This window comes from Puntigrus tetrazona, chromosome 5, assembly GCF_018831695.1.
Source record: "Puntigrus tetrazona isolate hp1 chromosome 5, ASM1883169v1, whole genome shotgun sequence".
NCBI classification, from domain to species: domain Eukaryota; kingdom Metazoa; phylum Chordata; class Actinopteri; order Cypriniformes; family Cyprinidae; genus Puntigrus; species Puntigrus tetrazona.
In genome coordinates, this window is record NC_056703.1 from 7,328,682 (window position 1) to 7,355,573 (window position 26,892).

At 39.1% G+C, this 26,892-nt stretch overlaps 3 protein-coding genes across 4 annotated transcripts; 2 read left to right on the forward strand and 1 right to left on the reverse strand.

Moving 5' to 3' along the window:
- Positions 1-5,695: 5,695 nt before the first annotated feature.
- On the forward strand, positions 5,696-7,866 carry gas1b (growth arrest-specific 1b). The gene has a single exon (XM_043240724.1). The coding sequence runs from the start codon at positions 6,201-6,203 to the stop codon at positions 6,987-6,989; it is 789 nt and encodes a 262-aa protein (XP_043096659.1). The 5' UTR covers positions 5,696-6,200; the 3' UTR covers positions 6,990-7,866.
- Positions 7,867-11,530: 3,664 nt separating this feature from the next.
- Positions 11,531-15,456, reverse strand: c9 (complement component 9). The gene is made up of 11 exons (XM_043240529.1): positions 15,310-15,456; positions 15,071-15,179; positions 14,799-14,949; positions 14,554-14,704; positions 14,021-14,159; positions 13,233-13,655; positions 12,818-13,058; positions 12,572-12,706; positions 12,174-12,349; positions 11,853-12,081; positions 11,531-11,748 (listed from the first exon to the last, which is right to left on the reverse strand). Exons 1-11 carry the CDS (start codon positions 15,444-15,446, stop codon positions 11,597-11,599), a joined length of 2,043 nt encoding a protein of 680 aa, XP_043096464.1. The 5' UTR covers positions 15,447-15,456; the 3' UTR covers positions 11,531-11,596.
- Positions 15,457-17,308: 1,852 nt separating this feature from the next.
- dab2 (DAB adaptor protein 2) lies at positions 17,309-26,554 on the forward strand. Of its 2 annotated transcripts, XM_043239063.1 has the most exons (15): positions 17,309-17,459; positions 20,406-20,666; positions 20,794-20,933; positions 21,065-21,163; positions 21,287-21,418; positions 21,606-21,689; positions 21,977-22,003; positions 22,076-22,126; positions 22,210-22,272; positions 22,775-23,377; positions 24,518-24,653; positions 24,902-25,534; positions 25,618-25,820; positions 25,922-26,014; positions 26,142-26,554. In XM_043239063.1, exons 2-14 carry the CDS (start codon positions 20,534-20,536, stop codon positions 25,994-25,996), a joined length of 2,379 nt encoding a protein of 792 aa, XP_043094998.1. In that variant the 5' UTR covers positions 17,309-17,459; positions 20,406-20,533; the 3' UTR covers positions 25,997-26,014; positions 26,142-26,554. The 2 variants fall into 2 exon arrangements, with proteins under 2 accessions (XP_043094998.1, XP_043094999.1); XM_043239064.1 differs by lacking the exon at positions 22,775-23,377.
- The last annotated feature ends 338 nt before the right edge of the window (positions 26,555-26,892 follow it).

Below are 26,892 nucleotides of genomic sequence, written 5' to 3' on the forward strand. Positions count from 1 at the left end.
TTTGAAACTCAAATTCAAGCACATTACTAAATTCCAAATGCATAACCCAAGTGAGAATTTAAGGCAAAGTGAGGAAAGCTCATCCCTGTATGCTTACACGTCAATTTATTAATACCGATGACATTTGTCCAATCATGGAGTGCTGATGTCGACTTTAAAGAGACGGAAAGACAAAGGCTGTAGAGAATACAGGTGGTGGTACAATTTGCTACCTTGTTCAACTCTAAAAACATCTCAACATTATTTGGTTTCTTGACATAATACTGGTAGGAAATCATTGTCTATATTCTGTTTTTCTTGAACTGAATTACTCATTCCTTTGTTTTAAAGTAACAGCAGTCTTCCAAACCCATTCCTTTGCAATACTGTAACGATCAGGCGGGAAACGAACACAGATGCAACAGAGATATGTAAACATCACCGAGTTTTGTCTATATTCGTTTACCTATTCAGAAACTCACTGTCATCTGTGTTGATGGTGGTGAGCTAAAGACCCAAACAATTCCACTCTCCTCCCCTCTCTCCAGCCCTCCACGGACAGACAATGGATCATTCACACTGCCCTGCCTTCATGCCACTGATTGGCTTACGGTAAAAAAAACATTCAGGCCTCGTGGGAACTTTCCAGCCGAGATGATAATCAGAAGGGGGAGGGAAAGGAGAGGGACAGATACAGGCTACAATAGGCAATAGAGACCTTATTTACATCTCATATCCCCTCCCCAAACAAATCAACAACACGGGCCTAATGAGAAAGTGATAGAGCTGCTAAGCTGAAGCTAATGACTACTTTAGTGTCTCTGCATATGTGATGTATACACGCGCTTAAACATGAATGCAGTTCGAGGTACAAAATATAAAACATTTTTGTCAGTGTTGTAATGCTCATGAGAGTTGTTACTATTGTACTTTTTAGTTGATGAGAACGAGAACCCCAGGACTTGGTGCTGATTTGTAACTTAGCGACCAACAAAACAGCTGCATGTCAGTTACCAAAAATATGTTAAAGTATAAGGTCATAAATTGTACAAGAGTGTAAAATGATCTACAGTGCGAGCGTAAGAGCTCTGCTCAGGACCACCATGAATTCTCTTTTAATCAGCGAATATACTGAGGCTTAATGGGTCAAACCATCCTGGGACATCAGAGCTATGATGTCATTTAGCCCACATGGAACACATTTAATTTGGTTTGTGATGAAAAATCGGTAACGCTTTGCAGAAAGTTTCTTTGTGTTAATATTACTTCGCAACAGCTGACTGAAATAACTTTTTTTAATATGACAGATGCGTATTGATACAGTAATAGTTTAACTACACGACTGCAATTCTTAAAGGCCCGTTCACACCAACATGATAACGATATTAGCGTCAACACCAGCTAACTATATAGTCTGTTTAATCTAAGAGCACGTGCTTCTGCCGCTTTAAATTGTCCAGCTCGTGATAGCAGGAAGGATTCTGATTGGCTCTCATCAGCTAGAAAAATATAGTTCTGAAAATGATCCCAACAACATTGTTTCTCCGTGGCTTTATTGTTTTAATAGCTGTGGTGTGGACTCTGCTATTCTTTAATACTGATAACAATATTTAGATCTATACTTACTGTCACGAATCCGGGTTATGAACTTCCATCCACCCCCCACCAGAGGTCACCAGCTCACCACATGGACTCTTGCACTACACTACACTGTTGGTTACACCTGCATTCATTTACACACTCTCATCTGATTACACATCTGTATCCAGTCAAAAACATGCTACTTAAGCATTGAACAACCTCTCACTCACCGCTGAGTATTGGATAGCACATATCACTGTTTTGCGATAGCTACTTCACAGAGCACGTAGTTAATTCCCTAGTTTATTTAGTCTTAGTCTTGCCTTGTCTGTGTTTCACATGTTTTGAACTTTGTTTTGCCTTTTGGACCTGTTTTGACCATTGCTCTTGTATCCGGATTTTTTCGCTGTGGACTTGATTATGTTTGCCATCGAATGACCCTCGCTTGTTCCCTGGATTCTTCTTGTGTTTTGCCCGTGCCATATCTGTTTGCTCCTTTTGAACCTGCCTGTGTTTTTGACCACTGCTTTCGAATAAATCTTGCACATGGTTCTGCACGACTCTTCGGTTCACTCCGTTGCAGTTATCTTTAGTTATCGTGCTTGGTGTGAACCTTAAGGCTTTTGATAACATCAAAATGGATCATTCTTATCTTTACTGAAAATGATTTATCAGTGCACAAATTTTTATTTTTTTTTTAGATTAAATTAAAAATATTAGTATGCCAATCCTCCTAAAATGACAACTCTTGTCTGATGTCAAACGTGGGCAATTTGTCTCTTTTTCCAACCTGTCACTAACAATCATCTATTTAGATTGCAAACTACTTTCTATTATTCATTTAAGTCCATATTGGACAAAGTCCCACTCTGTGTTCTGCGTCATTTGGTAAGCAACTTCTCACAGATGTTAAAAAAAATGTTGCCAGTTGAACTTTGTGTTCAAATTGATGTGCTATGAAAGTATTCATAAACTGTATTTCTGGCTAGCACACAAACGACAATTGTTTCAAAGACCTGATTAAAAGGTTGGTGAATTATTATAAATACTGTTCAAAAAAACAGCTTTAACACTGTGACATCAGCCCTCGGTTCTGTTCTATTCGTTTCACAGATGCTTTACTGTTTAAATAGTACCAGACCATTACTTTAGGGTCAAGTGCACTTTACAGGTTGTCTAAGTAAGGACAGCAAAGAGCCAGTAATCCATTTAAACCTTATAGCTGAGATGGTTGACTATACAATATGGCTTTTTACACACACAAAACGTTATATTATGATAGGCAAGATGAATGTGTGACATACTAGACCTTAGCCACACATTACAACCATGGAGTTTCAAAGAGGGAAATTCCACCTAAAGTATTCGCTCCGTTCAACAGATGGTATTTGTATAAAGATCTTTAAAGAGGGTCTTCCTAATGAAAGACCCGGCAAATGGCTGCAACAGCTCATTCAGAAACATTTGCTTAAGATATGAAAAAAGCAGACGGTTAAGCAAACACAGACCAGTGAAAGTAGCGGAGAGACAGTTAACAGCTGTTTCCATTAAATCAGCTTGGTGGAGCCAGGCCGTTTTGGCAACAAACTAACATCATAGTGTGCAATCGCTGTGCCTTTGAGAGCTTCTTGAAGAGGGAGGTCCTGATGAATATGTTTTTGGCAATGAGTCTTCAGTGTGTGTAATCATTTGTGACAGTGGTGGAGACGTGAAGACTGAGACTTCTTGAGCGCTGAGAAAGCCATGTGCCCTCTTTCCAAAAAAAACCCTCAGCATTCCTAATCTACAGTTGTTATGACTTATTGTCACTGTGGGCAACAGAACAAAACAGTTTCGATAGAAAAAGGAAATTCTGTGCCATATATGAAGTATATGTCTTCATGTATTATGCTTTCTTTACATTACACTTTTAAATAGCTCTCTTGACCGTAAAGAAAACTGTATAAAGTAATATGACGAGCATTAAAGAAATAGCACTATTGTAGTTTATATACCTATAATAGTTTTAAGTATGCAACTGGTTAAAGTTATGAAGGACAGAGTTGTCTGTTCATGCCTCAGACTTCATCTGAGCAAGAGAAAATTTGGCCAACTCCACTGGCCTGCGTCCAACACTGACATGATTCAGGCTAGATTTCAGCAGCATGCGTGTGTACGAAAACAGCTAGAACTTCTCTAGAACTGAAATTATGCAAATAATTAGACACATCTTAGGAACCAGGTCTTTCCACCGAACGTTCTCTTTTAGTTTTTTTTCCCCTAATCGCAAAGCCTGGGCTACTTTTCAGCAAATAATGATAAACAGGTCTGACAGCTTGGCAAGAGGGGACAACCGACTCCTCAGAGAGATTCTGAATACATTTCACAGCAGTTCTGTCTATAAGAAAAGGAAATGCCAACATCTTGCAGTAATAGTCTCAGCAGATTGAACAATTTCATCCTTTGTGAGGAGCGAAGCCTTGAGCTCTGGAGTGTGTGAACGATCCTGTTTTCTCAGTGCCGGGAAGCAGTTTCTTTGCTTGTTGTGGAATAGTTTGCGATTTCAGACAGTGTGACTTATCTATTATTTTAAAAGTTCACATTCCCTGAGTGAAATCACGCCGGATAGCAAAACTGCAGCACGTTTCTCACTTCCAAACACGGCTAGGTTTCTCCTCTTCAATAAAAACGTGCTTGTGAGAAAGCCATGTTAGAAATGGATGTGCCGTATTACAGTTTTTCTGTGGAATGTTAGAGAATTTGCATGAGACTGTTTGCTCCTTTCCTCCCAAATGGGCCATCTAATCTCTCTAATTGGAAAAAGGAGAAAATGTTGAAAGGTGGGGGTGGGGTAGGGGGCATTTTTGGCCAGCTGCCCGAGCTTTGTGGTTTGAGCGCTGCAGTGTGATAGGGTCAATGTAGCATGGATAACACAGTCCGCTCTGTTCTGCTGCCCCTTCTCTTCCTGCAGATCTGGGCCAGGTGATGATTAGAATCAGAAACTGAGAAATGGAAGGCACAGGACTGTTCCACAATTGTGTAGATATACATCAAATGTGCAACATCCAATTATAATTTGATATAATTATACCGTTTAACTGATTAAATCTCCTAAAAGGCAGACCTGCAACTATCTGGATGTTGATAATGAACGAGAAAGGACTTTTTGTGTAGTACCGTGGAGTACGTAATGAGGGGACAGTAAAGTTTTGGGGGTGAAAACAGAAGGAAAAAGAAAAGCTGTGCGTGTTGGAACAGCTGTTATTTTGCTCCATTTAGGCAATCGACCCAACCAGAGAGGATCAAAGGATTGTTCACGCAATCGTCTGCTGACCAAATGCGATGCCCGATGCATGTCAGCACAGAAAACACCCAAGTGAACTTCCTGGAAGTGTGTTTCTAATAGAGAAGCATGTGTCCACATTTGGACAAATGTTTAATAACTGTGGACTTACTGAAGGAGACCCACCGAAAACATATAAAGCTGGAATAGTAACACTGAAATCATCGGATCGTGCATCAAAATGGAGGAGCGATGATTGCAAACGTATCTTTGAAATCCTTTTGTTTAAACAGACAAATCCAATTCTCCAAATAAAACAACTGTCTGCAAAATGCCTGTTAAATTCATTACGGACTGTACAAACACAGAGAGACGTAAATCGATGCAAAAAGAAACACACACACACACATAACTCTCTGTCATGTTATTAAATCATTAAATTAATATGTGAATTATGTTTTATTTATTGATTTTTAAAGATATACTTGCCCTGTTAATTTCCCACAGATTGTCTTTTGATGCTGAATATTTGAACTCTATATTAAAGCCTCTATAAAAGTGGTAGTCGATATTTCTTTGGAGCGCAGATGCATGAACACTTCTTAAAACAGGCTGAAGGCTAAATAAGTTCAAATAATTACACATAATTACTTGTAACTGAAAATAGCTGAGCATCGCCGTTAGAGTATTGAGGACTGGGCAAGGACACGCAACGCACTTTGATAGCCAAAATATTCTAGCTCTGTGTCACCGTGGGCGGGGTCTGACGCTTTATCAAGTCAAACTACGGCCCACGCACTCTCCACATTCTCGACCTCCATCAAGTTCTGACCTCCACCCTCTACGTGACGTCAGAAATCACAACAACCGATCGGACCAATAGTGTGCTGCGCGCATACTTCTGGGGTCCGCGTAACTGAACGGATCCACCGAGACCTCTCGCGGAGAGAGAGAGGAGCCGGAGCGAGTTGAACTTTTTCCAGCTTTGTTATTTGGACAAGATGTAGCGCGAGGCCGCTCGTGGGACGCTTCGATGTAATTTATGATTCGTCGCTGGATCGCTGCACAAAGGACGGCGAGAATAAAGACTCAAGATGCTGCCGCGCGCTCCGCTCTCGCGGCAGTGAGCAAACGTGCTTCGTTTTCCAACCGTTTGGCGTGTCGTCCATGGAGGAGTTTCTGCGCACGTTCCTGCGGATATCGGAGGGACAAATATGAACGCGCTTAATTATCGAAGTGGCCAACAGAAGAACGCGGCTAGACGGCGGGCATGGAACAAGGGAGCTGTTTGCCTACGGTGGAGAAACATTATGGCTTATAAACCAACAGATGGAATCCCCCTCACAAGTTAACTTTTAAGCTTCTTCGACGTCAAGGAATGGCAAACTCCGGCAACTCTGCAGTCACTCTACGGCTGCAAATACTGATTCTGTCCATCGGCTGTGCGCTGATATGTTGTAGTCGTTTATCCATCGCATCGCCGGCACACAGCCAGCGTTTGATATGCTGGCAAGCCATCATAAAGTGCCAGGGAGAACCGGAGTGTCACTACGCGTACACGCAGTATCTACACGCGTGCGGTCCGGTGATAAACGGCAACAGGAAAAAGTGTCCCAGCCATTGCATTTCTTCCATCATCCAGCTCAATCTGACTGTGAACGGCCCGGCGCTGGAGGACTGCGAGTGCGCCTCGGACACTCTGTGCAAGATGACCAAGCGAGCCATTGAGCCCTGCATGCCCAGAACCAGCCACATGGGCTGCACCGAAGCGCGCAAGCAGTGCGAGAAGGACCCCGAGTGCAGCACCGCCATGCGGGACTATCTGCACCACTGCCGGAAACTGTTCGGCGGAGACCGCTGCTCGGACGACTGCCGGCGGGTCATCGCGAACATGCGCTCCATCCCCAAAGCCCAGCAGCTGGACACTTGCGTGTGCGACGGCACGGAGAGGACCATATGCGAGTATGTCAAAGGCAGCATGAAAAACTTCTGCTTTAACGACAGATTCGGCGGGAGCGGCTTTTCGGACACCGAGGACGACTTGGACGACGAGTACGAGTCGGATTATGAGGACGAGGAGAGCGATGCCTGGGATTTAAGAGCACAAAAGAGTTCGATCGCGATGTCCACCATTTTGACACTGTCATCTCTCTTTATAATAAGATAGGGCGTGTTTTAAAAACGAACTGCATGTTTGGTATGGGTGAAAATAACGGGGAGAACTCGGATTTCCCCAAATCAAGCCCCAACACCCCCTCCCCAGACATGGAAGTAAAAACAAAAGGTGCGCGCGCGCGTATATGTGTGCGCGGTGGGGGTTATATACAAAAACGTGTATATTAAGACACTTGGGAGTTCTCAAGGTTACTAAAAGCAACAGTAGCGCTACGGTAAAAGTAGCACATCACCTACCACTTTATTGTAGATTTAGCCAACACGCAAAAACACAAAGACCTTTTGTGTTTTTTTTTAATAGAACGTCTTTAGCTGAAGTGCGAGACGAATCCTGTATCGTAAATTACTGACAGAAAAAAATAATCCCCTGAAAGAGTGAAGGAATGCTTCGCGCGTTGTTTTTGGTCACATTAGCAGCCGATTAAGTTTCATTGGCCAAAACACGTTAACATCGAACTTTTTGTTGAATTAAATAGTTACATTTACTGCCAGGCGACTGAATCGGACGAAAAAGCATAACGGAAGAAAACCGGAATCCCATAGTGAAAAGAGTTTTTATTAAAACCTAGTTTGAGCTGCCGAAACCTGCACACAACGAAAAGGAGTAATTCGTCTTTATATAAAAGAAAATATGTGCTCCCCTATATATTAAGTTATTATGTTGTGGAAACTGCTTTTCAAAGAGATAGATAAATATTGGAAGTTTATTTTTGTATGAAAGACTGGTTAGTGTACACAAAATGACTATTGTAAATGTGTATGATGTTTCTGTACCATATAATTGTGTGAATAATGTTGATAAACGATACCGTGTAATACAGTTTATAGCCTAATGTTCATAAAGATCGGCTTCGAATTATTCCAAAGATCATCTGACTTGTGCGACTGGTTATTTCACTATACAAACTAATACAATAGCTTTAAGTGCAGATCTGTCAGGTAAATGAAGGTATGGTGAACACTCGAAAGCACATTCGTCCAATTTTACTGTACCATTTAGAAGATGGCCTACACTAATATGCTACAAAATGAGCATTAAAAAGCCCAGGTCATTATAAAGTACTTATATAGTCGATAACGTTCTGCCATCATCAAAAAAGCTTTATTTTCCACCTGACATCCCCTTCGGTTTAAAAATGTTACCAAAGTCGTTATCATGAGCATGCGCTAGACAAACATCTTGGCTCTGCCTGTGCCTGCACTTGACCTTGTAAACATAAATGTTTACAGAGGGAGTTAGTCTAAGTTCCCAGAGACTCTCGACATCTAAGGAAACAAATGAGGTTGTCTTTAAACAGGATCAGAGTTGAGCATGAGCCAAGAGACTGGCTTATTTGTTCAAAGCCCGAGTGTTTATTTAAAGTCTTCACTCAGGCTGACAAGGAAAAAAGCGGCGTTCGCGTGAATGAAGCCTCAAGTAGCCATCACAAACGCACTCAGCCTGCTACTGTGTGTGTAAGTGGGCTTGTCGCTGCTCAAAAGAGTTCGCTTCTCGGTGTGAGTAGCACTTGGGTAGTACAAATCTCCTCTTAGATTCCGTATGCCTCTTTTGTTCTGTTAAGTTTAATATAACAATACCAGCTTGATACCTAGTTAGCATTCCATATACAAAAGAGCAGTGAGGTATTATGGCACAAAATATGAGATAATTTACCCTTCCCCCAACGCCTTAAAAAAAGGCCTGCCTCTCACAGAAAAAAATCATTGAGAAAGCGTACGATTTTTTTACGCGGTGTTGCAAAAGTTCTAGAGATCCAAGATGGCAGACGTGGCGCTCAGTTCATTTTAAGGCAGACGTGGGACAGCGCTTCTCAGTCTTAATGAATGAAGGAGAAGTCGAGTGGCACTTCTGTCATGCTAATACTAAACACACAATAGAGGCGGTGCACAATGACCCGGCACTTCATTCTGTCTTCTAGCTGACACCTCTAGAAAGAGCAGAGTGAACATTCTTGAGAGAGCAGAAGGAGAAGATAGTACAATGTAAATTATGTTAATCTGGACCAAATGGTGGGGGTTACTTTTCCAAAACTATTCTTCAATATTTGTATGCCTTATTTCTACATTTATTATACAAGTGTTATACATGTTATTTTTATACATGTTAGTAATGTATTTTATTAAAAATAAATAAAATAAAATATATATATATAAAAAATAATATATATATATATATATATATATATATATATATATATATATATATATATATTTTTTTTTTTTTTTTTTTTTTTTTTTTTTGGATATTGGATAAATTAAAACCTTAGTCAAGGATTTCATACTTTTTTTGTGATGTAAAACTGTAAGAAAATATGTATCTACTGATAGTCTGTATTTTATAACATCTAAGCAACAAAAATGGCGCATATATATATATATATATATATATATATATATATATATATATATATATATATATATATATATATATATATTTGCACATTTTAGAGAGATGAAATATTTTGTTTAGTTTGGACTTTCTGTTTTCTTTTTCTTTCTTTCTTTTCAGAAAGTATTTAAAATTAACACATACCAACGCGTAACTTTTCCACTTGTTGTTTTCTCTCAGTTTGAAGTAACAAAATGAGGTGAACTGACTATTCATCCTCATCAGGTGAAGGGCCCCACTGGGACTTTGTAAAAGGGGAGCCATTTCTCAGATCAGGCATGCTGTGTTGAACCTGTCACATCCAGTTTTCGCTAAGAACAGACCCCTTTAAAACTGACAACACTGTTGTTAATCCAGTTATGTCCACAGAGTTGAGTGTATAGGAAGTGCAGCAGAGAAACAGCAGAGTAGAAAACATTTACGTTTAAATTCTTCATTTTTGCGCAACTTGTGCCAGCATGAGTACAGATTGAGTTGGCTTGCATGTAAGATTCAGAATGTGATAAAAATCGCAATAGTGCTCTTAACACAGATTGTGGTGTTTGTTACATAAGCAATCAGACAGAGAGCAGTTTCTCTTTATGGAAACCTTATCCATAATACATTTCATCTCTTGACATAAACCAAACATGAAAATATTATGAGAAGTGGAATGCATGAGAAACAAGAGGTTTGGTTGTCAGGCCAGTCGATGGGAAGAGGGGGTTGGTTTTTAAGGGGTTCTTAAAGAAGGAATTTGGGGGAAGGGCAGGCAGTGAAGGGCTTTTCTGAATGACCCTACACGGACAAACAGATCGAGGACCCCTTCTCAACACCACCAGCCTGCTTTAGTCTGCAATAGTGAGCCGGACTGCATGGGTGCATATGACATGATTGCTCTTCCATGTCCATTTTTTTTCCATCAAGGGGATGAAGAAAACGAGGGGAGCAGTGACAAGATTGTGAGAAGAGAGACAAAACTGTGCTGACATGGGGCATAACTTAATTTTCACGGTTCTGAGACAGATGGGAAAGGTAATGTGGCGTGACGGCTCTTACAAACTTCAATGGATGCCATGACCTCAGGGAAGTTAGAATCTGACTGCACTGGGACATTTTTAGTTTTTCCTTTGGGGTGAAGCAGGAGGTGCACCTTTTAGTCATTGCTTTAAGCTATTTTCCCTTTCTCCTTTCATTCTCTTTGATCAGTATCATTACATCTGAATATATATATTCACACACACACACACACCTCTGCCATATAGACATTACTCTGATAACAAATTACTTGGAATGTAGAAACACGCTTTTTTTGTTAAGCTGCTTTGAAACAATTTCGAAGCCACTATACAAATAAACACGAATTAAATTGAATATGTGTTTTTTGTTTTTAAACAAGGTGTCAGTCCAAAGCCATTGCCACCACAAGCTGACTCTTGAAGGGTATTGAAGCTGAAAGGAGCTTCTCAGAGGCTCAATAGAGAGCTAAGAGTGCTACTCTATTAACCTGACCTCTAGAGGCCCAAGAAGAGTGAAAAGTGAGCCATCCACTTCAACATCATATCTATTTGTCATACATTCATTTCTGTTTTATCTGTTCTCGAACACTAGTTATCATTAAAAGAAGACTATTCTTTAAATTGCACATTCAAATATACTGTATTATTATATAAATAATAATATGAGCATGGCAATTCATTAAATATTTCTTATGTGTAAGTGGATTCTAGTCATATCACTTAACATCTGGTTAAGGTTACTATCAATTCCCAGACAACGTGCTCAAAGATGCAAAGGTCTCATTCACCAACATATACCCTCAATGAAAAAATAGTTCATGCGAGTATATATTGTGACAGAATAATTTATCACCAGTTTTCTTTGATTTTCATATGACCTAATTGAGTGTGATGTGGGAGAGGAGAAAAAACACGCTTTATTTTGACTAACCTTAAATAAGTAATATCATCTAGTAAATTCATGTCATAAAATGGTAGCTTTTAAATAAAATGTATTTGTGTAACCATCGCCGCAGGCAAAAGTCAGGTAATATGAGAAAAGCTTGCATTTTCTTCAATGCAACCATTTTCGCTTGCATCACTTATTGACCACAAGGTGGCAGTGTTGTCAAATGTTTGTTTCTCTAAAAGACAACCTAACGAGAAAACAATTAAGTGTTTTATTTTGTACCCAGAACTTTTAATATATCATGACTGTTTGTGCATTTGATATTAGCAGTAATCTTCACGAGTCGTGTCTCCTCTGCAGATTCCCCCTGGTACACCGTGAGTATTGCACGTGCGCGTCCGTCTGCGAACCCTCCCGGAGCAGAGCGACCAAGAAGACCAGCAGCCCCAGTTCCCCAGTTGTTCAAAAGACTTAGCTGGAAGTGATTTAGCAGACAGAGAGAGTACGTTCAGCTTAAACCAACAAAAGCAAATGCTATGGAAGTTTTACAAGCCGGTTGGCTCACACACAAACGCGCACCTTTCACTAGTTCTTTCTCAATGATCTGACACGCAACGCCTTCGGTTCCTGTTGGGCACATGCATTTGCACTCCCCGTCAATCTGGACCACGGTGCCACCGTTCTGGCACGGCTGGCACTTACACACGCTGTACTCGGCCACATAATCATCCAGGGCTCTTTTCAGATTTTCCCGTCTCGGCTGTGCGTCAGGGAAATCCAAAGGGATGGCGTTGTAGATGGGTTCAGGCTGTCAACACAATAACGAAAGAGAATTGTGTGGCGTTATGGCAGTTGGCTCGCATGCACTGGTCGGTGAAATAAAGGCGAGGTGAGTCTCACATCACTGTGAATTAGAGCCGGCAGAGCAGAGACTGTCTTCGCCCATTCCACATACTGATTATAGTCTAGGATGCCATCTTTAGTGAGCTGAGACTTCATGGCTACTGCTGAAGCCGGAGTGCCTCCCCTCACTGCGATCAGCACTTTATCGATAGCCCCAGTCGTGGTCCTGTCACCTGGTGAACATGGTTGTGAGCAATTTTAACTTTTACCACAAAGGCATGTGTCTGATTAATTTGTGTGTAAAATTTCTGTGAATTCACTTTTTATTTATAGAATGAAAGCCAGTGGTGACATAAACAATCCTGTCAACCCTGTTAAATTTCATTTTATTGCTCACTTTTGAGTGAAGAATCCTTCTAATAGCTTACTGTTAAAAAAAGAAAAAGAATACACACTTGTGGGTTTCTCTGTTAGTGCGTCACAGTCGTTTTTAGGTTTGAAGTGTCCTCCTCCTTTTATTGCTTCGGTTAATTGGAAGTCACCCCTAAATCCAAGCTCTAGACAATTCTTGACCGTCGAATCTGTGACCTCTGCAGTCAGATGAAGTTGAGCCGTCAAATAAAATCAATTCAGACTTTCAGGCCGAAAAAGTGAGCCAGTTGATGCCATGTCACTGAATCAATATGTGATTTTGAACTTACTTTTTAGTTTGAGGACATCCTCATTCATTATATAAACAAATTCGTATTCTCCACCAGACTTTCCGTTCTTGGTGTAGTGTGTTCCATAGTCCTCTAAGAATGCGAAATACTGGCCCTTCTCATATGTAAGTGGCAGGGCATCCACGTCATCCAGGAACGTTGAGGACACCTCCAGCCCTCGCTGTCTCATCCTGTAGGTTGCCAGCTCCACTCTGCCTTTCACTCTCATGAAGGTCTTTCTCTGAAGGAGAACAAGCGGACTAAGAAGCTAGTCTTTATTAATTAAATTAGGACCCTACATGAGCAGATTTCTTTATATTGTAAATATTCTCTTTTTACAGTTTTGAACACAAATAGAGCAAGTGGGTAAGAAATAGCTCTTCGAATGAGAATGAGCAATAAACCCGAATCTCACCTTGGTTGTTGTGATTTCTGACAGCTGTTTGATGATATTTGTTGTTGTTGTCTTAGTGTCAAATCCTACTGATGCACTAAAACCTAAGCCAGCACCAGTATTTTGGTCTGTACCAGAAACGTCAGGACCTAGAGCTTCACCACCATCACCGGGACCTTCAGCTACACCACCATCACCGGGACCTTCAGCTGCACCACCTTCACCGGGACCTTCAGCTACACCACCATCACTGGGGCCAGCAACTTCACCACCTCCACCAGCGCTGCCAGCCTCATCGCCTGAGCCAGAACTGGAGGGCTCAGTAGGTGTAAACTTGAAGTTTAAGCCTACATCAACAGATAAGGAGGTTTCCGTAGTTATCTCCTTTATTAAAGAGTGCACGTCCTCATACATCTCCTTAGAGCTGCTCTCTTCCACTTTTGTCTGAAGATAAAGAAGTAAAGATAAATACATCACAATAACTCTAGTCTATCAATTAACATCTTGTAAAGTGAAAAGCTGTATGTTTGTAAAAAGAAATCCCACATTAAGGCTTAATAAGATCTCGATGGATCTCTTTTTGCTTCAGAAGGTTAAGTGTTTGGATGGCACCCATTCACAAAAGATCCACTGTAGAGCAAGTGGCATACTGCTAAAATTGCTACAAATATATTCTGATAAAGCAACTTATTCATCTACTTATTAAATGATCTCAGGGTAATTACATTTTTAGGTGAACTATTCCTTTTATACTCAAAGGTTGTCATACAGCAGCTAACATCAAGCATACAGTAAAATGAGAGACCCACCTCATAGCTGAGAACTCCAACATTCCAGGGCAGTCTGTTATATTCCAGCGTGGTTGGTTCTCTGATCCGGTTACATTGGCCGTTATAGAACTTGTTATTGAAAGCATTCATTCGAGGTCCAGATCCCAGAATATTTATTCTGTTGAGACAGGAATTAAGCATTTTTAGAAAATGTGCAGAGGTTGTGTAACCGGAAATGAAATGATAATTTGCAACATTTTTGTTGTCAGTTATTATTGTTATTCAATTCCTTTTTTTGTTATATAATTGCCTACAAAAATTGCAAGAGCCTATGTTACCATTTGTTAATGGAAGCCCCAATGTGAAATAGCAATTTCTTTTCAAAATTCCTTGATGATTTTTTTTTTTTAATCTCTTGAACACATATTTTTGCTGAATAAAACATTTGTATAAGGTTTATACAACATTTCTATGTTAACAGTAATATATATATATATATATATATATATATATATATATATATATATATATATATATATGAGCAAATATTCAGTGATACAAAAGGTTCTGACCCATATCCAGCTTGGATGGCTATATCGGACTCAAATACCGCTGTCTGGCCGCAAGGTTTCCTGATAGTTTCACAATCATCTTCATCAGACGTATCAGGCTCTCCACAGTCGTAATCCCCGTTACACCTCAGGTTTTTGCTTATGCATATTCCTTAGGGCAGAAAAATTGTCTTGAATGTTGTTTAAAAGTTCACCCTACAACTGAATTTCTGTCAAGCTTTGCAAAGACAAAAAAAAATACTAACCTGACTCGCACTTCCATTGGGAGCTCTTGCAGACAGGTGGAGGGTCCATCTGGCATTTGGTAGAAGGTTTGCAGGGTTTTCTCTCTCCAATTGGGTATACGCACCTAGAGCCTTTAAACTGCCCGAAGTCCTCAATACCTCTAGAGCGATGCTGCGTTACACAGACACAGGTGAATGCTTCACATTTTTTGTTGGATTACGATTAAATCAGAATGATTGCACATGACAATTTTGACATCAGATATCAAATGAAAACAATGAAATTACAGTACCGTCATATTAGTGCACGGGTCGCAGGACGTCCACTGGGACCAGGCGCTCATTTTGCAATCGATTGATGCAGGCTCATTAATTTCCCGCACCTCTCTTCTTGACCCTTGTCTTTGAGAAAGATAAATAACAACCACTTACAATTCCAACTTCATTCTAGTCAAAGGTAATGTTTTTCAGCATTTTCCAAATTTAATAATGTAGCATGCACTCCAGTTCTTGTGGATTAGTGCATACATACATATGGTCCTTTATGCTCTTTCCGGCAACCTGATAAAGAATGCATAATGTTACACATAAAGCCACTGAAGCCTTCATGGTGAAGCTTTGGACAGTCCTTCGAATGTGTGTAGGAATTTGTACACTTTTTTTAAGCATCGATTCAAGGTTAATAATTAACATCATGCTTTTTAGAGTTGACAAGAGGTTTGGAAATGTGTGCATTTCCAAAGGTTTGTGTATATCCCTGTGCTTTCCCAGATACCTGAAGTCATGTGATACCGTGACTTTACCGTAACAGTCTTACGTTCAATATGATAAATGTATTTCATGCTGTTTTTGCTTTCTTCTTCCTGATTTTTTTATACCTGTCACAGAATCTGTATTTTCTTGTTTTAAAATGTTTTTTTTAGCATTTTCTGTAAATGAAGTACAAAGTACAATCGTCATATGTTTACACTACAAAAAGAGTATTTGATATAGTAAAAACAAAGAACAATACATTTCTAAATAAAAACTACCCATAAATGTTAACAAATGTTAACCAATCCTGGGGTTACTTTCTGTTTGTTGTAATTGGGTGAAGTATTCTTCAAACAAATATGTAAATAAATATGTGATTTCAATGTTTTCTCAATATAGTTACTAAACTTTTTTTTCTGACCACGAGACATTGATTTCAGAGGCATGTTGAAATCTCAAACAAATACTATTGACATATCAGAAGTCCAAAAGTGTTTATTGGTTGCAGGCTTTTGAAAATGTGCCTTTTTGTTTTGTGGGATGTTCATAAATGTTGGTAATGTACAGTCCCACATACCGATGTTTGTTTTGAGAAACATTACTTGCAATATAATTTTTTAGAACTGAAGTTTTATTTAAATACTTGGAATTGAATTCCTTCAAACAAATTATTTGATGGTGCAAAGATGTACAAACACAGAAAAATATTTACTTTAGCCTAGATTCAAAGTTAATGACCTATCAGCAGCCTGCACTTCATCTGTGCCAAGTCAGCTGCCTTCTTAACTCATCAAATGTCACAAAACAATACAGATCTGATGGTGTCTTTGTGCGGGGTCAAAGAGGAATGTTGTCCATGCAAATTGAGCATAGATCCTGTCCTGCAAACTACAGCTATGTGCTGAGAACATCGCTTTTTAATGTTTCACACTTCCCCTCGGCTCACTCAGGAAGGTGGATGGGGGCATGAACTGCACTCTCTCCTTATTTCCTGTTTTTGGGGCACTGTGGAAGACTTATACTGTATGGGATATATCTGGACCTTAAAATCAGAGTAAAACATCTAAAGACAGTAATACTGGAATTACAATATTGGTAAAATCATGTTAATATTTAGTCATACACAAAAAAATGCACCCTGTAAATAAAATGCATTATTACTAATAGCCTGTAGATAACTAATAGCCTGGTTTTACAGAGAGGGCTCAGATTAAGCCAGGGTTAGGTCATAGTTCAACTTTAGGCTTATAAACATGCCTTAAAAATTGCTAGTTTGAGTCAAAGGCACTGGCATATTTTAAAATGTGTTCATTTCATTTTATTTTATTTTTTAATCTCTTTTACAACTCTTCTTCATCATTACTTTTGCAAGTATATATTTTCTTTACCCCTTCCTTTCCTCACATGTCAGCAGAGGAAGGAACGTGAGGAAGGAAGGATGAACAGAGAGCAGAACTTCTTTTCTGGCTTTCAGATTGTGCTAGGGTTTAAACTGAAAAAGGAAATTTGCACATTGCAAAATTTATGTGAGTTCTCACTTTAACAAATCTTTCATGAAAAATTGCCTATTAATCTAAAAAAGTGTCCGTATATATATATATATATATATATATATATATATATATATATATATATATATATATATATATATATAATTTTTTTTTTTTTTTTTTTTTTTTTGCAATTCGTGAAAAGTAAACCGTGTTGTATAATTCCAGGTTGATCAATCAATGTTATTTGCATATTGCAGGTGAGGTTATAAAGGTCGAGTTAAGGTGTGCGGTACCTGTGGGAGGCGCTCGGCAGCGGGAGCAGTTTGAGGAGGCAGAGGACCGCCTGTTTGGAGCGAGAGCGGATTAGCGTTCACATTTCTTCAAACTATCACGTTATCAGTGTTTCAGGTGTGGAGTTCAAGAATGCATGCTTGCGGTAAGTGACTGAAACCTCACGTGTTGTCGGTGTCTTAGTTTACTTGATGGCAAACAAGTGATTAATGGTGGCGAAATTAAAGAGACGCTGAAACGTGAGAAATGGAATCCCGTTTAAATCAGATGCCTATGAACGCTATGTTTTTTTTGTTTGTTTGTTATTTAGGATTTTTTTTAATCGTTCACAGAGGTAGTACAACCTTTAAACTGCAAATTACTGGAGTCAAAATTAAGTTTTAATAATACCGAATATGCAATTGTTTTTTTTTTTTTTTTTTTACTATTCTACTGTGTAAACTGTCCAATTATTTAAAATAAAAATGGACTGAAGTCACAGTGTATCGTACATTTCAGCATCAGTGGTGAAAAATAAGGCTTTGATTGCGGATTGTTAAAAGCAGCGAAACGTGGGTTAAATTGGTTATTGTACCAAGTTCAAAGGTGTAATTTATACCAAATTGCTTTATTTATTATTTTGTGCTAATCGACTATCCGCAATGCATTCGGTATTTGGTGCATGCTAATGTATAACTAGCACGCTTTTAATACTGCTGATGCGGATTTGTGCCTCGGTTTATGAACACCCTATGCTGTTGCTGAATCCTCTGTTTTAATGAAACTTAACTGTTGTGACTTTTGGGTTCATTTAAGTTACTGAACAGCCAGGACCATGAGACAAATCCTCATCTTGAGTATAAACAAGACATTTATATTAGGCACTGCACTGAAAAAGGTGTTCTGTTTTAAATGGTAGATCACAATATCAGACAACAGAATTAAAAAAAAAAAACATTCAAGTGATTCTATGGTCTTGGTCCTAAATTCTTAAGAGTTGGAATTTAGCATCTTCTGAGCGCGTGCGCGCCTCCATGTTGTGCCTTACCTAGTTCATCTGGGTTAATGTGTAGATAGTCATAAGATTTCTTGATGTATTTGCCTGTGAATGTTATCAGTCGTTCAGGGCTGTTTCTCAAAACCATTGTAAGTCTAAACCTGTGATCAACCGAGGCTTATGATGCTTTTGGGAAACGCAGCACAGGTTATCACAGAATGTGATGGACATTTTTCCATCTGAATGCCCAGATGCTTCAGGATGAGTTCGAGTCATCAGTGATAAGCAAGCCTTTCTAATAAATTTATATCACTGCTCTGTTTCCTTTTCTCATCTGATGCTGGATTGATTGCTCTGTGCTTTGTGGTTGGTATGCCGGTAATGCACCTCTTAACTCGTGCTTAAAAGTAACTTTGACAGCATAAAAACAGATTTCATGATTGTGTGAATTTTTATCGCTCTTTTATTGTGTGACTTGTATGAGACCGGATGCAGAATACCTGCTTGGGTGCTTGTTAAGCAGAAAACGCTCATGATTTTGTTTTCTTGCGCAAGAATCTTCATTTAGCTTATCACTCTTGTTTTACAGGCCGTTTTACACTATATGACCCTCGACTCTCAGCAATGACAATTGTCTTACAGCAATTCTGCCACTGTTTTGCGCTCTTTATAATCACAACTCAGCTGATAAACTGTTCATATCTGTGTCCGTCAGCTGCTGATTGTCATAAAATTTTACTCTTCTACCAATTGAGAGATTGTATTACTCTTAAAATTAACTTGCTTGTCATTTAAAGATCTTTGATCTGCTAATTTGGGATTTATTTTGAAGTGTATATGAATGCATATGTCCTCCGTAAGGAATTATGCCGTCTTCATATGCATAAAACGATAATGTTCATGCTGCTCACGGTCATATGATCTAATAGAACTGTGAGTTAATTATAAAACCTGAACACGGTCATGATGGCAGTTGGCTTTTATCTCTTTGTAGCCGCTATTGTAGTAGACCCTAATATTTTCAGATCTGTTTTGTCATTCTGTCTCTGCTTTTGACTCCTGCTGCTTTACGATTATGTGAACTCATAAGCTTGTCTAAGTCATTGGTCACGGCAAATTCATGTCGGATAAGGAATAGATAATCTGAGAAAATCAGATTTTCTTCTCAAATTTAAACCGGGGAAAGTAAAGTAATTCCGTTCCAAGACTAAAGCTGAAAGGAGAACGTTTGGGTAATCTTGAGAATCATGGGATTGGAAAAGTGTTTTTTTTAGGGCTGATGAGCTGCTGGAAAAGGATTAACAGGTTTTAATTGCTCAACCTTTGATCTGCCTACCTTTGCTCTCTTACTCTTTCCACTTTATGCTGAGAAATACACAGCTAAACACTATTGGCTGCTTAAGGTATGTCTTTCAGACCATTTCAGTTATGTTTCATCTTGCCAAATTACATTTCATTGCATTTCATTAAATATGCTAAGGCACAGATTCACTTTTTAAATTCTGATTAAATTCTTTGCCGAAGTTTATGCATGTATTTGGATGGTGAATTTTTTTTTTTTGTTGAGAAACAATGTAAAATATGCATATGTAAAAACATGATACTAGTCACTTTTCTCATGTATTAGCTTCTTTTACACATTTTGATTAATTTATTGTAAGGTGCTTTATTGATCCCATGTTCTAAATTGGGTTGACTTGAAACATTGAGATTAGACTTTGAAATAAAAGGAGTGACCCTTTCTTTTTTATTCTGCTGTCATAATCCTTTTAATCCTGTATTTCAGGAATGGAAAACTTATTTGGCACTTTTGCCTACTAAGCAGGAAGGGTTTTTTTTTCCTGCTGACACTTTCCTCTCTTTCCTCTGCCTCTGTCAATGACAGAATCTACAAGTAAAAAAATTTTTTGCAGCTATTGGCAGCAAATTGAATGACTGAGTCCTTTTGTACAATCTATATTGTTAAAAATTATTATAAACAAATGTAAAAGCTTGTTTCTGTGACTTCATGTCCTGAATAAGAGACCTATCTCACCTATAAAATATTATTTTCCATATTCCCTATAATTAATATACTTATACCTTTTTTTTTTTTTCCCCTTCCTCTCTCTAAAGGTGCAGTACTGAGAATGCGTGCTTGCTGAACATCCCACCTGCGCGTGTCCACTTATTTTTTGCCTCTCGGCTGGGTTTTTTTTTTTTCCCGTCTTTTGCTTTCATTTTCCTGTAACGAAGAATCCACTATGTCACAGCCACCTGAAGCAGAGCCAGTTACTGTGGTACCGGCAGAACCAGCGACAACTAGTGAACCAACAGCTACCACAACACCTATCACACCGGTCACCAGAACTTCTTTCTGGAGGGAAAGAAGAAAAAGTACACTCTAGCCTCCTCTCTATTAATATATTTTTTGAAATGGGGTTGATGTTATCTAAAGCAAACATGTAAGTGTTTTATCTATTTATTTTAAATGTTAAATACTAAGCTTGTTCTTTATTTACAGCCCCAGAGAGGACGGATGAGTTTCTGCTGGCCAGATTTCAGGGTGATGGAGTGAGATATAAAGCCAAGCTCATTGGTGTGGATGATATCCCAGAACCCAGAGGGGACAAAATGTGTCAGGATTCCATGATGAAACTAAAGGTGCAGATTTTTTTTGAACTAGAAATGTATGCAGTTTATCATATATTAGTGTAAGCAATGAGCTGGGTAATTTGCATATGTGTATATGTGTGTGTGTGTGTGTGTGTGTGTTAATTCCTGTTTGTATACAGGGCATGGCGATAGCGTCTCGTTCTCAAGGCAAGCACAAACAACGAATATGGGTGAACATTTCTTTAACAGGAATCAAAATTGTTGATGAGAAAACTGGGGTGAGTAGTTTTGTGTAAACTTCTGTAAGCTGACTTGCGAAATTGAGATTTGGCCACTTCAATTGTAATTTAAAATTCTGTATTGAATTCATAGCATGCTCATCTTTTTCTCTCTGTCTTTAGGTGATTGAGCATGAACATGTGGTGAATAAGATCTCCTTCATTGCTCGCGATGTCACCGATAACCGGGCATTTGGATACGTTTGTGGAGCAGAGGGGCAGCACCAGTTTTTTGCTGTTAAAACAGCTCAGCAGGTCAGACGAAATCTTCTGATAGATAACAAATCTGGGCACAGCATGGTGATCAAGTGCAGTTAAATTGGCTATTAATGGTGTGAGATTTGGTACCACTTGCAAAAATGACTTGCTCAAAATATTAAGAATTGGCAATGTGAATGGTACGATATGTAATCCAAAGCATGTTTATTCCTCTCTTCTACAGGCTGAGCCTCTGGTTATTGATTTGAAGGATCTGTTTCAGCTGATATTCAATATGAAGAAGAAAGAGCATGAGGCTGCACAGAAGGTGACGTATATATTTGTATCACTTAATGACAAAGGAAATCCTATTATTTAGATTACTGCATGTTTTTTTTTTTTTTTTTTTTTAGTTTATAGAATTGAATAATGAATTTGGTGCCATTTTATTTCTTGCAAGAAGATTGCATACTTTAGTTATTTGTAGGTTTGTAAGTTAAGCTATTTTGAGAACTTGGGTTCACCAGTTATGCTCAACCAGTTTCCAAGCAATGTATGCCTCTGAAATCAAACTTAGTTTGCACATTATTTACTGAAACCTTTGAAACTTTGCAGGGTGATGGAAATAACGCTGTGATTGAGGTGGGTATAAATATTTTGGTAAGTTATTTTGACGTAATCTTTTATTTATGTGTCTTAATGTTCTGTCATCAGAATGGTGGTGATGCTTTACTCACTTTGGATGGGAAAGAAAATGCTGTAAAAGTAGGTGTTTGCAATTTCATACAAAATAATGTTCAGCTCAAATCCTTGGAAAATAACCTAGAGGATGTTCTGTGTGTTCTTAGACTGTAGAGCAGATGGACTTGTTTGGTGATATGTCCACTCCACCTGACATTCACTCTCCTACGGTAATGACCCTACAGTGTCTGCTGTTGTTTAACTGGATGATTTCTTTTAAAAATATCTTTTAGCATTCGAATGAGCAAATCATTTTATACATGTGGCTCGTTTTTTTTTTTGCCAGTTTTTGTTTTTAAGTTTTGAGGTGTTTGTTTTAGTTGCCCATATTTCATTAAGACTTTTTCCAGCTCACAAAAGTCATCCATCAGCTCTCACTTCTCCTTTTAAGGGTCTGGAGCATTTGGATTGGCTAAGTTTCATGACCAGAGCAAATGCTCCATTACTAATAATGCTTTAAGGAAAGTCCCATTGGCCAGTAGATGGCACCCAAACCCAAGGAAATGGGAAGAGAGCTTTTTAATTGCATACTGTTACTGGTGTTTGAGATATTTTCTATTAATGTTGTTATTGCTGTATGACTTTAAAATCACATTTTCTTACAGTCCAATTATTTTTTTCAGTGTTTTTCACAGCATCTATCTAATGTCATTTTTTTTCTTCTAAAACCAGCCTGACAGTGTTCTGCTCCTTGACTTTGCTTTTGTGATTGATGGCAAGCAAGAAAAGCCTTTCATCTCATACTCATCCTCTCTCTCCAATACACCAGATGACAAACCCGTTTCATCCATATCAGATCTTTTCCCAACTTTTAGCACCGATCCATTCAGTGATAATCCCTTTTCTCCCTTGAATGGTCAATCAGATTCCATGTTCTCTTCCAATGAGTCAGATCTTTCTAGTTTGCTTGTGAATGGGCCGGATTTGAGTGAAGAGTCCCGTTCAAACAGTCAGCAGTTTAATGGATTGTCCAATGACCTGTTTTCACATGAAAGCAAAGTAAACCAGCTTACTGTAAGCCATTCGAATGATGACCGCAATTCCCCCTTTAGCCAGAACCCTTTTTTGAGAACCTCAGTGAACAACCCACCAGTCTTGAATGGGTTAAACAAATCAGGTCCCCCGGTTCTTCAAAGTCCTCTATGTAATGGACAGAGTAAATCAGCGGAATGGTTGCAAACCATCCTGCCAACTTCTGTTCAAAGTGGAGGCTTGATGGTGCTTTGCCCCCCACCTCAAAGCTCGAGGTCTGGATGCATGCGGAGGAGAGAGAAGGTGAACGTTTGACAGGAGAAACTGTTCTCAGGTTTTCATTCCTGCACATCCAAATGCTGAGAGAGACTATAAGGACTGTGCTGTTTGGCATGAACAGCAGGATTTTAATTTTGATTTTTAAAAACCTTATACATATAATGTACGGATGTTCAAACCCTACTATATGCAGAGAGGCTTGGAAAAAAACATGCACTGATGGTTTCATTACAGTCCTTGTAGTTTGTCTTAAACACAGATTAGATTTTTTTTTTTTTTTTTAATGGGAGGTGTTTGGTTTTTAAAGGTGTTGTGTGTTGGGGCACATTTAAAAAATAAAAATAGAAACTGCCACATTGTCTGGTGCTGAGGGACATGGCATTGTTGTCCTTGTACTATGTTTTAAAAAATGATGATATACAAAAAACGAATTAAGTTAAGAATGCTACTAAGTGTTATGCTCAAGTTTTATGAAAAAAAAAAATACTAAAATGTTCCTTTTACAGCTTATTTTAATAATTAAATTGATGCAAACAACAGTGTCATGGCAATACTGTGACTTACTGCATGCTTCACTTTGTATGGCAGTTGAGCTCTACTCAGAAATACATTTTAATTGAAAATTATCAGATTGCCAGTGTTTTGTTGCCTCTCTGTTTAAAAGTGCAGGGTAAGTAGAAGTTCAACCAGGTATCTACATACGGTCTTGTGAAAGTTAGGAATTCCATGGTTTTATGTATCGGGACATAAAAAAAAAAATCTGGTTCTTGGTAGTTCTTAAAATTTGGGAAATGGAACTTCAGATGAACTACATTTCATCCCACGGTGTCATTATTTAACAATAATAAAGCTAATATGTAAAAGCTATGAGTGACAAAGTTAGGACACCCTATGCAATTTAATTGCCTGTAGATACACTTTGTGCAGGTTTTACTTTCCAAATTAAGAACCAATGGTTTTATGTCCTGATATGGAAAATCATGCAATTCAATAGTGTCCTAACTTTTTCACATGGCTGTATATTAAACCTAACAAACCATTTTTGTTTTTAAAACAAAACTGGACTTTTTTTCATGTATATTTTTCAAATGTCTGCCATATTTCATTTGGCACTTGAAGTTTGGGTAGAGTACTAAAATTATTTTACACGCATTGTGTACACAGTCACCTGGAAATGACCTATTCGGAGCTGAACTTTTTGCTCCATCAGTCCAGAATGAGTCTCAGCCTTCAAGTCAGACCTCGTCCATTCCAGCGGATCTGTTCAACACCACGCCGTCCTCCACCGTCAATGCTCTTGGTATAACGCATTCTTTCTGGTAGTCACTTAAACTAAATCAACTTTTTTCATATGTTGACCTATTTCTACGGTTTCGGAAAACTAGCAAGTGTCATATTACAAAGACATGTTTTAAAAAATTTATGCTGCTATATGCACTTGGTGTAAATGCCATCTATGCTAAGAAAATATGCTGATTTCACTTAGTGTGAATGGTCTCGTCCATTTTATTCTTTGATGTTTACAAGTAATGTAATTGTGCTCTGCAGGGTCACTGTCTCTGGGCCCTACTTCAGTCACTCAAACTCCTGGGACAGTTCCATCTCTGTGGAGTCAGCCTCCCACAATGTTTCCTCCTCAGGGTGGTGTTCCACAAGTAACCGTTCCAGGACAGCCAAACCCTTTTCCTCCTCCATCTGCCTATGGAGGCTTGCCTGTACCTGCGTGGGGCCAGCAAGGAGCTTCTCCTTTTTGTCCACCAGCTGTCACCCAAGCCTGGGGTCAACCAGGACCTGCAGCACCTGTTGGGTCCTGGCCCACCACTGGTCCTGTGCCAGGACCTTTCCAACCAAACCAGTTTGCTCCCATGGTGCCTCCTAATGCAATGATGGGTATGCAGCAGAGTGCAGTGGTTCCTCCTCGACCTCCACCCCGTCCTCCGGTGAAGGAAGATCCCCCAGTGGTCAAAAGTGCCTTTACAGCTTTGGACCCCCTTGGGGAGAAGGAGAAGAAGACCGGAAAAGATATGTTCAAAAATTTCCAAATGGTTAAGCCCCAGAAACCAGAACAAGGAACTGATCCAAGCACCAATGGCTCATTTGACCAGTACTTTTCCAGCAAGGTTGGCTTGGCTCAGGACGTGGCAGATCATGATGACTTCGACATAAACCAAATCTCAAATGGTATTAACTCATAGCCGTAGTAGTCATAGAGCATGACGATTTTTATGGTTTGATTTTTAATTATGGTTCATCATTTTGTTCAGGGACCTCCAAACTCGCTCCTCAGCAGGCCCCTCATAGTGTTGCAGTACCTCAGGGAGCAGGTCTGACTCCGACCCCGGCCCAAGCCACAGGGCTTTTGGATGCTGCCTTCACTCCTAATCTAGGCCCTGCCCTCTCAAACCCAGCTCCCACAGCAGGCTCAAACCTTTTTGATGACGCTTTTGGAGCACTACCCATGAATACAGTATGCACTTTGGAGTTGTAAAAGCTTAGTGTGTTTTTGGGATTGCAAGTTTGTTAGTTAAAATTTTCTGTATGAATTTTGTTGCCTGTTTTCTATCCCAGAGCACTCCAGCCACTCAGACTGCTGCCCTTGCAGATGTTTTTGGAGACCCGTTTGGGGGAAATCCTTTTGCCTGAGAAACTTTAGCACTGTTGGTGAGAAACTATAAATATTGCAGTTTATAAAGAAGTCTTTAAATGGTTGGATATGTTGCAGGTTTCTAAGAAGTGATTTGCAGTATGTTGAAATAAATATTACCTGTTCATCTACTTATTTCATTAGACCCTGCCTGATCCGGTGCTACTGAAGCAGAGGACCACACAAGCACTATAGTTGAGATCAGCCTTCTACTTGGAAAAGAAATGTGCTTGTAAAACTCCCTTTTGTATTCTTGTGCTGCACTGTTCTATTTCCTACTATATATCTGCTGTAGCCTCTTTCTGTGCCTTTTCAACTGATCACATATCAGCCCTTCTCCAGCCCATTCAAATGAACCCATTTCAATCCCAAGTCACTCATGAAATAAGATGCACAGTTAAAGTAGGGTTCTTGTAAAGAGTGTAGAGAAGGTGAGGGAACAAGAGAATGATTGTTTTTGTGTACATGATTTTTCTGTATGCAAGTATACCAAGCATTTATGATGGAAGTAAAAATGCTTAATCCTAATGATTTGTCATTAAAAAAAAGTGAATGAATATCTGGGGTTTTTTTTGGTTTTTTTCCCTCCTGTTTAACATTTAGTTTGTATTAGTGTTTTGCAATGCATCTTTGGGTGATGGTACACTGCAATGTTGCTGTCAGTGGACAACCAGGTGAGACACAGCCCCCGACTGATTCAAAGTATCAAAGTATAATTTTTCTACCCATTCTCAATTATAAAGTGCCCAACCAACATTGCTCAAAATTGCCCTGTGTATCATCAGCTTAGTGCATCTGGCTTTAAATGTTGTTTACAAGACTGAGGAATTCCCTTAGAGCTAAGATAAAGGCTGAAAGCACATACTGTTGTACAACAAAGTTGGTAACTATGGTG

Coding starts and splice junctions, on each gene's coding strand:
- gas1b (XM_043240724.1), top strand. CDS start 6,201: ATGGCAAACTCCGGCAACTCTGCAGTCACTCTACGGCTGCAAATACTG.
- dab2 (XM_043239063.1), top strand. CDS start 20,534: ATGTCACAGCCACCTGAAGCAGAGCCAGTTACTGTGGTACCGGCAGAA. Junction 20,667..20,793: donor CTGGAGGGAAAGAAGAAAAA/GTACACTCTAGC, acceptor CTTTATTTACAG/CCCCAGAGAGGACGGATGAG. Junction 25,821..25,921: donor GAGCACTACCCATGAATACA/GTATGCACTTTG, acceptor TTTCTATCCCAG/AGCACTCCAGCCACTCAGAC.
- c9 (XM_043240529.1), bottom strand. CDS start 15,446: ATGCTTAAAAAAAGTGTACAAATTCCTACACACATTCGAAGGACTGTC. Junction 12,082..12,173: donor CGGCTCTAATTCACAGTGAT/GTGAGACTCACC, acceptor TTGTGTTGACAG/CCTGAACCCATCTACAACGC. Junction 11,749..11,852: donor TGAGAAAGAACTAGTGAAAG/GTGCGCGTTTGT, acceptor AATCACTTCCAG/CTAAGTCTTTTGAACAACTG.